The sequence below is a fragment of the Sprattus sprattus genome (genome assembly GCF_963457725.1).
Source record: "Sprattus sprattus genome assembly, chromosome: 16".
Taxonomy (NCBI): Eukaryota; Metazoa; Chordata; class Actinopteri; order Clupeiformes; family Clupeidae; genus Sprattus; species Sprattus sprattus.
In genome coordinates this window covers 20,790,772-20,803,227 of record NC_137914.1, presented here as the reverse complement: position 1 = coordinate 20,803,227, position 12,456 = coordinate 20,790,772, and the positions used below count along the sequence as shown (strand labels likewise).

At 41.8% G+C, this 12,456-nt stretch overlaps 1 protein-coding gene across 2 annotated transcripts; it reads right to left on the bottom strand.

Moving 5' to 3' along the window:
* Positions 1-4,428: 4,428 nt before the first annotated feature.
* On the bottom strand, positions 4,429-10,657 carry errfi1b (ERBB receptor feedback inhibitor 1b). Of its 2 annotated transcripts, none has more exons than XM_080854225.1 (4): positions 10,536-10,657; positions 7,688-7,755; positions 7,175-7,254; positions 4,429-6,572 (listed from the first exon to the last, which is right to left on the bottom strand). In XM_080854225.1, the coding sequence occupies exons 2-4, from the start codon at positions 7,711-7,713 to the stop codon at positions 5,605-5,607; spliced, it is 1,074 nt and encodes a 357-aa protein (XP_080710351.1). In that variant the 5' UTR covers positions 7,714-7,755; positions 10,536-10,657; the 3' UTR covers positions 4,429-5,604. The 2 variants fall into 2 exon arrangements, with proteins under 2 accessions (XP_080710351.1, XP_080710350.1); XM_080854224.1 differs by having other exon boundaries at positions 7,569-7,755; positions 10,536-10,600.
* Positions 10,658-12,456: the final 1,799 nt, after the last annotated feature.

Below are 12,456 nucleotides of genomic sequence, written 5' to 3'. Positions count from 1 at the left end.
TAGCCTATGTCCACTGGTGTGACGGTCATTTCCACCAGTGTGACGCTGAGTTCATTTCACACTATAGGACAGTGTTGTCACAAGGGGTTGGTTTATACCCCCAGACACATTACAGTGTCTCCACAGCTGCCAACACACACACACACACACACACACACACACACACACACAGACACACACACACATACACACAAATACATCCATTTCACAAACAGGTGCATATATAATAATACTCATTAGGTTTTAAATGAGCGGGGTAACTATATGGGAACAAGGCCTTTAAACTATAATTTTACAGGCAGCAAGTACTGTAGACAGCTGTGTTTCACTGTGAGTATGAAAGTTGTCAAAAGGGTGCAATGTTTATAGTCAATATGGGTCCATTTCAACATACAATTTTCAATGAGTGAGATGGATGGAGAGAGAGAGGTAGGGAGTGAGAGATGGAGAGAGTGAGAGGGGGAGTAAGACGGATGGAGAGAGGGGGGGGGGGGGGAGAGATCCTGCTCAAAACGGATTGTCTGCACTCAAATACACTGTTGCTTGCAGAAATGCCGTGTTTCAGTTTAAGTTGTCGCACTCAAATACACTGTTGCTATCAGAAATTCCCTGTGTTTCAGTTTAAGTCCTCGCACTCGTCCTCTTGTTTCTTCTGCTCAAAGACTTCTGCTCGCTCTCGCTATCTGGCCCTCTCGCTCTCTCTCTCTCTCTGATTGATATGAAATAACGTTACCAAAATTCACCAACCAATACAAATTCATGACGTGAAATGAACGGAAATGCTCTCAGATTTAAAGACCACGCTCGATATTAAACGATACAAACTTCATACATTGACAAGTTTATTTACGGGAGTTCATCAACTATTTTTGGCTCATATTTGTATGCAGTCATTTAGCAGACGCTTTTGTTCAAAGCGACGTACAAGAGAGAGGCATATAAGCCCATATAACAAACTTTACACCGAGTTATTCCCGAGTCATCATGGCACATTTGGCATCACAAGGCTACTCGGCTTACCTAGAAAACGGGAGCTCCAGAGAAACCTACCAGACGCGTCGGTCAGCAGGGCACGTCAGGGCAGAGTGAGGGCACGTTGTGGATCATGTGACCGACCAAGGTAGATGTAAATTATTATCATTTCGTTAAATGTATTATTATTTTGGGCCGCATAGACGGACATTTCACACTCAAATAAAAAAAATAAAAATAATAATAATAATAAAAAAAAAACACTCTGACAAAAGGGCACTTTGGGCATCAAGGGCAAAAGGGGCAGGTGCTCAAGCCCCCTTAGCCCCCCCCTCTGCACGTGCCTGCTAGAGAGAGGGATTACATACCCGTTGGACATTTACCTAAGGCACAAGCTATAGCAACACTCGAATGACTCAAGGACAGTAAAGTGAACATTCAAGCATGTCTTCTAATCCTCAATCTAAATCCTACTGAGAGTCTGTGGCACTACAGTCCAGGGCGCCATCTCATCACCCTAGATGTTCTATCAAAGTTCTACCAAGAAGAATGGGGGGAAAAAACATTGCAGAACAATGTTACTGGTGCACTTCAAAAGACTTAAGGCTTTATTGCAGCAAAGAGGTTCACTGCCAAGTATTAATGTAGAGGGGTTGAATACTTTTTTACATTCATTTTTTCTTTAGATTATTTGGTATACATTTTTCTTAAGCATACAAATAACTTATTTAGCCTTTAGAAATACACTACAGCGTAAGTGTTCACAGTACAAATACTAAATGGGAAAATATACTAATATACTAAAGTTTCTTTTGTTATCCAGAGAATGGTGATGATTCTCAGAGTTGCAAGTGACTGTATACATACATTTACAAAGATGTTTTAAAACATTTGCCTCACTTTTTCTGTAAGGCAGCTTACAAACTCAAAGCAATACTACTCAGCAATTAGCCTCATAACGATTGATGTACAGCTGTGAGCTATTTACCTAGCAGAGGTGGGCTACTCTCACCTCATGGGACCCAGTGTTAGATAAGAGTTAAGAAGACACATTACAGAGGGCAGTGAGAGAGCAGAGAGAGGAGGAAGAGGAAGAGAAGGGAAGCTTCAGGGTATGACTACGAAGAAAGGATTAAACAGTGAAGTGCACATGGTTCATAAAACTAGAGACAAGAAGACCAAGGTTTGGATGCCAGTCAGTCTGCCTACCCTTGTTTATACACACGCACACACATGGGGCAATTCACTCCCTTACCCAGTGTATCAATGGGTGGGTTATGTGTCTGGTCAGGTCAGGTCTGTTGGCTGATTCATTGATGGTCTGTCTGGTATAAGGTTATACAATTCCATATAACATGCCTTATCTAGGGGTAGAGAAATGGGTGCAGAGGTGATAAGGAATTTGAACATGTTCCCCTCGACATGGCTCCTAAGCAATAACTCTTCCTCTCTAGAAATGAGGCCTCCTGTGGGCAGCTGCAGGGGGTGATGGGTAAGACGTCCCTGGCCTGACCACTACCTCATCATGTGGAGAGGTTTTGGGGGTGATGGGTAAGACGTCCCTGATCACTGCCTCATCATGTGGAGAGGTTTTGGGGGTGATGGGTAAGACGTCCCTGACCACTGCCTCATCATGTGGAGAGGTTTTGGGGGTAAGAGCTGAAACAGTAATGAGTGCTGGCTCCATGCTGTTGGGTTTGACTATGTGATTAGAATGTGAGCGAATTGAGCATGAGAAAGCATGAGATTATGTATCACAGAACACACAGCTGTAAATGGAAGCTGTAAGAATGACAGCTATGTTAGATGTCTTCTACTCTACTGTCCTTTACTACTCTACTCCTCCTGGAGTTTGATAATGATACACTGTTTAACTAGCACAAGGACCAGTCACCAATCACCATTTATCCCCAAAGGTGATTTTACACAATTCCCCATTTCTTCTAAGTTTATTTAATTATGCAATGATTATGTTCAAATTAAGTTCTAATCAATGTCATTCAGAAAAAGAGAAATCATTTAGAATTAAAACATAACATTTAGATTTATGAAACGTTTCCTTGAAACAGAGCAGAATCAAATTATCTTGAGTGAATATCTTATTGAAATATGTCCTAACTGAATGTAATGTGAAACTCTTATGATTACCCGTTAACAACACCTCATTTCAAATTATACTCGTATGACCCCAATGTTCTAGTGCCACCTGCAGGACGTAAGTAGTACTTAAAGTATTTAGCTATCCGACCGCAAACGATTTTAAACGCACACTAAAATTAGATAAATTCTGATTTTGGCATGGGCAACATTTAACATTCTAATATTTCGTATTCTATCGTTATATCTAACTATGAATGATCTCCAGAAGTAAAGCAAAGCACATTCATTGCAACACCAGTAGTTGCCTGTAGGAGTCAGTGGAGGAAAAATAATGCTACAATAACCTGTACAGCCATGGGCTAAATCTCGTCATAAAAAACTCGAGACAAAAGCGGTATTTTAGATATACCAAAAAGGGTTACATTTAAGGATAACCTTTCCAAATGTCTTTAGAGTCGATTCTTTGTCTAAATTCTAGGACGGTCCTCTTCCTTATATTTATTTGTCCTTCTTTTGGGAGATGATACGCTTACTTTCTGTCTTTAATGATTTGTGTTAGGTAAAATGTATTATTCTTTATCCCCAGTCATTATTATGTCTAACGAAGTGTAATTATGTGGACATTGCAATGGGGAATGAAGTCGGAATTAACCATTTTATGTCTGAGAAATCTTCATGCCTGTTCTTTTCAAGGCTTTAACTTTAATTTCACAATACGTCTTTACTAGACTAATCTGTATCCAGTAACATAGGGTGTGCAAAGTGCTTAAGTGACAAGGGGAAAAATACACAAAGTGGCGTTGTGGATGGGGACAAAGCTTGCCTTCAGTGAGAAAAGTTGTCTGGAAGATAACATTCACACTTTTTGAATAAAGTGTTCCAAATCTATTAAGCTGTTGAACCTACCCTGAACCTGGATATGATTCTCAAGCACAAAAGTTTCAGACTTTTCAATATATGGAGGAGTGCAACACAAAGATAAGCAAAAAGTACTAATCTAATGGTAGTGATATGACCTCCATGTTTATCTTATAAAGATAGTGCCTGACAAAATGGCTTGGGTTTTCATCGAGCAGCATAACAGGCCAAATCGGCAAAATGTATGTGTTTTTTTTCTTCACTCTTGATAACATTATTGCTTCCTGTGTGTAATCACAAGGGGATCAGTGGCCTGCTTTTGGACTTTAGTCACTAAAACAAAACACAAAACAAGGTGTAACATATAGATACATGAAAACAATATGAGGATAAGTTATTTTATTGCCTTAAATAGATAAAGAATATATAGTGTTTTGCATGTTTCCCCAAATTGGGGATAGCGTACATATATGTGCAGACACCAAACACTCAACATATTTCAAAACACATTCCTTCATTTAAGATGTGAGAAGACCGTGAACACACAAAACATTAGTACTAATGTAAACCACTGAAACCTAAGACTAGGATATATTATTTAATTTGTAGACCACTGTCGAAATCAGACCAGATGTGGAAAAATACTATACATCAAATAAGTCTTCAACTGGGCATCGAGATACCTACTAGAGACATATCAAGGATCATGAAGATTCATGAGTCACATTAAGTAGGCAAATATGGTCATTTGTGCATGACAGTTTTCTGCAGTCCTGATTAGTTTAGTGTTGATACAGTGACTATCAGAGCAAACTCGTTCTGTTGGGCCCTGGTTAGGAGCACTTAGATGTACATTATTCTTCACATAAGCATTTACAAAACAGCATGTTTGTACCAGTCAACCATTTACCCAGAGTACATGGCAAGGACATCCACAAACACAATTATGCAACACGGATGACTTGCAAAAGATTTGCAATTTCTCAACATTATAAATATGCAAAACGATGAACCATAAAAACAAAAACTCTGACAAAGACAAAAACACCTTGCATCTCTCAGTACATCTTGAGTGCCAATTTGTGATCAGTAGTGATGAGTTATAAAGTATGATACACAGATCAACTCCTTCTGCATGGCTCATTGTGATTGCCATTCAATTCTGATATACTGAGATTCTCTACAGCTCAGTTATACACTAACATGAACAACTACGTAAAGTCATTCAAAGCACCATACTCAAATACTTCTTATGTAGCAGGCTGTTGAACAACAATGAGAATGTTTTGGTAGAAGACCAGCTCATACCAGTTTTTCACACAGTATACACAAAGCCATTATCTTAAAACAGAATGATATAATAAAAAGAATAAATGTAAATCATAAATGTAATACTTATGTCATGATGTTGCAGTAAAAACAAATGGTTTAATTATGAAAAGAAGGTGACACTGGCCAATGATACTTCAAAAGGGAAGGGAAATTGGCTTGGTAAACTTCCAGCAAAAGTGATGTCAGTCATTTTACCATACCCTAAAGTAGTGTGAGGCAGCGCTGAGCTATACGTTGAATAACCTATACAAACAGAGGTTTAGGGAGCTTGCCGTTATTTAAATAAAACATATATACATCAAGTGAACGGAGAAGTTCTGTTTGTCAAATATATCCCAGCTCTCAGCTGCATCCCCCTTCAGCTTTCTCGCATTCAGCCGCCTCCCTGAAAAATCTGGCATAGCGATCCAAGTACGGCGGCCGGTGTGGAAGGAGAAAGTAATGTGTGGTGCTGGCCTTCTTGCCGTCCTCCATGATTGGTAAAATGCAGGGGTTGTGGGACGGGATCATGTCCTCATGAAGGGTCCTGTGCTGGGCTTTACTGACATATTTGGGGTTGGGGGCGAAGCTCTGTGTGGGCGGCATCACCCCGTTGACATAGATGGGAAGGCTCTTGGGGCTGGAGGCGCGGGGGTAGCTCCGAGGAATGGGTTCCCGTGGGGGGATCTCGGGTGGTTTGTCGCCATCAGCCTCGCTGATAGCTGCCGACGGGACCACTGCGGACCAGCGGTGACGGAGCTCCGAGCTCTTGGCAGGAAGAGGCGGGATGGGAACACGAGGGGGGACTTCGGGCTTGTCCTGCAGCTGACTGTGGCTTGCTCCGTTGTGGCCAAACAACCTCAGGCTGGCCGTCTTAAAGGAGCCAGCAGGACCAGAGTGGGTGCGGCGCAACCTACGCTGTGGCCGATCCGGCTGCCTGGCACAGTCTCTGGGCAGTGGCTGCTCTCTTGGCTGCTTGTGGCCGTACATTTTCTCTTGACCCTGGGAGCAGGAAGTCTTAGTGCCCTCGTAGAAGGCGTAGTTGGTCTGACCGCAGCCTCGGAAGCTGCGCCGGCAGGGCACGCCATACCGAAAGGCCAGGGCCTTGGAGCGGTGCTCCGGCACCAGGCACTGTCGGTCGTCAGTGCTGGTGAAGAACTCCACCTCGCTGTCCACTGCTTCATCAGAGGACAGGTCGGACAGGTCAGGGAGAGGAGGTAGCGGCTTGGTGACTCTCTGGGAAGAGTGCGGGGATATGTGCTCGTACACTGACAATCTCTTAAAAGAAGGGACCACTTGGTCTCCCTCCTGATGACTTGACATGGAGGTTTCTGTTGATAAAGAGGAAACACTCAGTGAGGAACTTGAGATCAGGAGGTTTGTGGATCACTCAAAATTAAACAACAATAATAATAATAATAATAAAATGATTGCCTTTTGTTTGGGAAAGTATGGGAAAATTATAAACAAAAAAGTAAAAGCTTTACTGTAAGCTAAACTATCACAGAAAATACTTAATCTTTTAACATAACATGAATAAATTACACATTAGCATTCTCATTACCTAACTATAAGTTTATAATGTATTCATGTTAAAATGTGAAATAAGCATACTCATTCAAAGACTTGTGGAATATTTCCCCCAGACAGATATTAAAGTTAACAGGGCAACCAGTCCCACAGCCACCTCTTCAGTTGCCATCAGTCTCAACATCCTAGTTATTATTCTTAATGTAACTTATCAGCAATGCAAGTGACAATCTCGAAGTTTCCCATAACCTTCCGAGCTTCCTAAGAAACATCCGCTTTCGGCTTTGGGAACAAAAAGTGACCAGACAGCGATACACACACACCTCTCCGTAAGTCCGGATGCCTCGACAAAGTTAAACATTGACTAACCAAACAGAAAATAAGAGTGAGACCTCCCCCTTACCCTCGTATCCCATAGAGGAGCCTCTGTAGTGGGTTCTGACATTCTGTTCCATGGTTTCCGCATCAAGGCAAAAGTGCAAGCTGCCACAAAAAAAGGAAAGCACTCTTTCAGCTATGCAAAAGTTTATTTACACTGCACATACCTCTTGTTTTTTTCAGTCATATGTTGATTTCTACTTCCTAAAAGGTGGCTCTTGCTGATCTATCAGATCTTTACATGGTTACAAAGGAATTAAAAGTGCAACGAACATATTTGTTCGCAAACTTTATTAAATTAAATACATTTGAATAACTCTAACATGGGGAAGCAATTGTAGAGTAAACAGAAACACTTAAGGGGCCTGCAAGTTCAACAGACAAATTGAAATCTGTGCTGATTCTATTTGAGCACTCACTTGTTTGTTTCATGAGGATCCCAGAAGGGTTTGGAAGTGCCCATACTAAGACACTCCATGTATTACAAGTGCCTCAAATCGACACAGGCACCACAGGCACCAATGCATTTAAAATTCACCATTTTTTGTGGCAGCCATCAATCATCAACCACTTTGTCCAAATCACAAGAGAGAGCTTTTGGCCAACCTGCAGAGCAAAGCAAGAAGAAAAAACAGAAGAGGAGAAATTACAAATGTTTTCTTCAAGCCACTTCACTTCCCTAGTCTGTCCCCCCCCCCCCCCCCACACACACACGTAACATGAGAGGAAGAGGGGAAGCCTTTCCTAGAAGCCAACCCAAGCTCATTTGGCTTCCCAGCCTTTGGACATCAAAACTGAGGGAAACTTGTTTGAAGCATGGTAATTGCAACCCTGAGGTCATCAGTGGGCATGCTCTAGAACAGCCCCCTTTCCCTCCTTCTCTTTGCAGGGCCTGCCAGCCTGTCTCTACAATAATTACAGCTCTGCAGTCTCTCTCTCTCTCTCTCTCTCTCTCTCTTTCTCTCTCTATCCCTCTCTCTCTCCCCCCCTGTCTCTCGCCAGTGCAGGCTCCCATCCCGCCCTTTCAACAGGGCAATTGTGCAACATTTCTCCTCGCAGCCCTACAGACTCTGGAATGACAAACGCTCAGAATGACTGTGCCTGTGACTCTCCCACCCTGGGCCAGCCTTTTAAACACGGGCCTCTAGATGACATGCACATGCACACACACACACACACACACACACACACACACACACACACACACACACACACACACACACACACACACACACACACACACACACACACACACACACACACACACACACACATGCTAGTGCACAGTCACCTCAGTAATAAATCATCATTTGTTTGAACTTCCTATTCAAGAATGCCGCCCAATAGTGGCATTGTGAAAATATATTAAAGTCTATTATTTCAGTATTTACTCCCTCACAATAGAAAATGTTAAAAAGGGAGCAGTTGAACAAAAGACAAAAGGTAGCCTAATAATCTAATCTAAGTTGAAATGTTAACATTGAATACTTCGAACAATTTGAATTCTAATGCCAAAATAGATAACTGCTCAACACATACATTTAATGAATGTGTGTTCTATGGTGCTGTAGGCTTCACACTACCTCTTTTGATTCTACATAAGGAGAAGATATTTTAACTTGCCCCCTTTCACACTGAAGCAGCCATGGCCCTGCACCGAGAAGCTCTGCATTTAGTAAACAAAGTCTCAGGGTACTCAGGTGATGGCTGTCTTTCTCATAAATGCTTTGCCGTTTCGTGTTTGAGTTTGGTCATGAAATACCAACCTTGATTTCAATTCATGGTTAAAAAAGAAAAACAGTTTAAAATATGAGTCCCAAGAGCTATAGAGATCCAAATTAAAGCATAAATAATAACGGATAAAACATTTTACTATGTGTTCAATAGCAGCGCGACGGTGAGGATAGGTATGAGTACTGTGCCAAACAGTGCAATGTGGAGTACAGTAGCCATCCAACATCTAATGTCTGATATAGCACATGTCTTAAATACTTCTTTTCTCAGTGAAATAAAATACCAAGGTAAATTGCGCAACTCATCACATGCGGTGAGTCTCAACTCAGCCCATGTCAAATATCTCCGGGAGAGGAAGAAGAACCTAGCAATAATCAATTCTACCAGCAAACAACTCAATGTGTATGAATGGGCGCACTTTGGGGGCATGAATGGCTCTTTGTATCATTGTTGTAAAGAAAAGCCCTCACATTTTTTAAATCTGAAAAGAACTCTCCCATGAGGTCAGAGCTCTGGCTCTGCGATGGAGACATCCAGGGGTAACATAGGTATTGGTGAAACAAAGCAAAATATCAGGGTCAGGTCTTGGTGATGACTGTGGTCTCACCTTTTCAGGGGGAAAAATAAACTTCAGAAAGAGAACTACAGGAGTCATTCATCGCAGTCTAAAACAATGGAGGTATTTTAAAAGCTACCCACATTGTCAAACGGCTTGGGGGGGGGGGGGGGGGGAGAGAAACCTACACCAACACAACACTCATATCCCATTGCCTCAACAGGTGGTATTCCATCATCACAGAAAGGGCTTTCAGGTATAGTTTATCACATTTAAACTTTGAATTGAACATATAGTTGTTAAACATATAATTTAACAGAGCCCCACCTTACATGGGGAATTGTAGAACGTTATTATATTCATACAGTGGATAATTATACTATGTTTTATAATTCTATTAAATTCCTAAATGTCCATAAATGTTTTTGAAAAACTGACTAATGACTAATATTGATCAGCTCAATGGGGTTCTCGGATCAATGTTGTCATAATGGGTAGATTTCATTGCACAGGAAGGCAATTTCAAACTACACAGTCCCCCACAGAATTGAGGTTTTTAAACATGCCATTCACATACATGAAATTTAGTTGCACGTAGTTGAAGAAATATTCTAACTCGACAACCGCCCCCACCCCTTTTAACCTGAAGAGCAAGTCCATCACTATACAACTCATTGTTCCACACGCCCTGTTACATTGGAGCAGCTGACCATATAATCGTGTGACTCAGGTACGACTCATCCCTTTCCATAATTATTCCGGTAACACGTAGGCAAAGCTATTTGGGCGCCGTGTCCTCTCAAAGTTTCACTGAACCTACTCATCTTTGCAGTATTTTAGTTTGACTTATTACCTGTTCTTACTGTCTAGGCTAAATACACGGTCAAATAATGCCTCTATTATCGCGTAATTATCGAGATATAGGCGACGTCTTCTACAATTATATGATAAAGAATCACTTTTACACATTACAGGCTAAAACTGTAATACACACGATTGTGTAATATATGACCTATCCTACTGACGTTCTTCAAGATCTGGTAGCCTGTCTACATACTGTAATATCTTGTCAACACATTTAAGCGCTCCGTCTCACCAGAGCGGTAACATCTGGAGGATCGTGAAGTTTCTTGTGAATTGTTTGTAGAAATCTTGTCCTGTCAAATATCTTGGAAAGCTGCCGCCGTTGTTCACGTGTACTCCGTTTAAAACTGTTTATATCAGCTCCATTCTTTCAGTCTCTGAAGTTTCTGGGAGCTTTTATAAGCACTGGTTTTCTGACGTAGCTCCACCCGCCGTCTTAAAGACACCGTGAATGAACACACATAAGCGTCATGTTTAGCGCTGCACGTAGCCTACGTACAAACCCACGGCTGTTTTCAATTTGCTCAATGATTAATGACATAACGTAAATTACAAAATAGACCTATACTAATAAATACAGCCTTCATGGATATAGATCGATCTATATAGGCTATAGCCTTTAAATAAAAATATAGATAGATCACACACCTTCTTCACATACTGAATCACACTGTTGTCTTCCACATTATTTAATAAAGTAGTTTACTTGGTTACTCAGAGTTACTTAGTTATTAAAAAAAACTACACCAACGTTTATGGCCACTTGTTGCGTTCATTCAACAGTTCAGCTGTTCGTTTTAAAAGTTATAAGGTGCAATATTCCTCATAGCCAGCTGTGGTTGGCAGGGGCCAGGAAATAGTCGGCGAGTAAACGAGTGTGTCAGTGCTCGAGGGCGTCAGTATGTGGGAGGGAGTGGGAGGAAGTGTCTTTGGAAGCCGGAGTAAGTGTGTATCCGCTGGGTCTGTGTTCCAGATGCAGGCCCCAGTGCGGTGAACTGGGATATGGCTAGATGGTCAGTCAGATAGCTTGCACCAGCAATCTCACAGGTCTTATGGGGGTGGGCTTGTGTTGTGATCAAAGACATGGTGTTTCTGTGTGATGAGACATGTAACTGTCCCACATTATGAGACTACCCTCTCCTCCCCTTCCTGAACAGAGAGAACAGGGATTTGACATCTAAGAGGGCGGACAGTCTTTGATCCATGTCAGACCAATGACCATGTTTGGGAGACATGAAACCAGCTTTTTTTAATAGTTGAGAGAATGGACAGCCATACTCAAAATTGAAATTTCTACCAAATCTATATTTTAAATGAAAACACTGAAATGTACAAAAATGTTACCTTGCTGTCCCATTTAAACCACTTGTTTGGCTAAGATATCCTTTCAGAGATGTTCTTGTTCGACACTTTGAATATGTTTGCTTGGAACCCAGCATGAGCGCAATAACAGATTTTTCTTTTCATACCAAACGGCATTTACAGACCGCCATGAGGGACTAGTCCAATCAGCTCCTCCACAGCTCATTTCTCCTGCAGTACAGCACCGTTCCCCCAGGGCCTAAACAATGCTCTGTAGAGCTGGGAGTCATGGGGGCTCAGCTGCGGTAGGCTCAACTCCCACAGGGTGGTGGGGGTGGGGGGGTCAAGGCACTTCCTGTCACCCCCCCCCCCCCCCACACACACACATACACACACCACCCGGCCTCTGTCCTACACAGCTGCTAGTGCCATCTACACTCCATTCCTCCAACTTCCCTCACCCTCCCCCAAACCCCCCACTCAGACCCTTCACCACTATTACCACTTCACAGCACTACACATGAGATGTGGTATAGATAAGCTGACATTCAAACCACTTTTGATGAAATGAAATGTATGATACTGTTAGCTTGCTTACACACAAATGTTTCAAGTTCATACTTACGTTCATACATTTTCTGTGAAATAACCTCACTGCAACTTATTGCAATCTGCACGTTTCAGTTGGGGCACATTCAGTTGAGCAATATTGTGAGGTAATAACATAGAAAAGGATTTTATAAAAGGAGGCACTTGAAAAAGGAGTGAGGAGAGAGTAACCCTGAGTTCTGTTATACTTTTAGTTGGAAAAAAGTACGGAATTCAATCAGGAATGGCAAACTGATGTGATA

Bases quoted from the DNA above. Each gene is read 5' to 3' on its own strand.
- errfi1b (XM_080854224.1), bottom strand. From the start codon at position 7,627: ATGGAGTGTCTTAGTATGGGCACTTCCAAACCCTTCTGGGATCCTCAT. The intron at 7,255-7,568 runs GTGAGTGCTCAA...TTTTTGTGGCAG, and splicing joins GATCCTCATGAAACAAACAA to CTTGCACTTTTGCCTTGATG. The intron at 6,573-7,174 runs GTAAGGGGGAGG...CTTTATCAACAG, and splicing joins CTCCTCTATGGGATACGAGG to AAACCTCCATGTCAAGTCAT.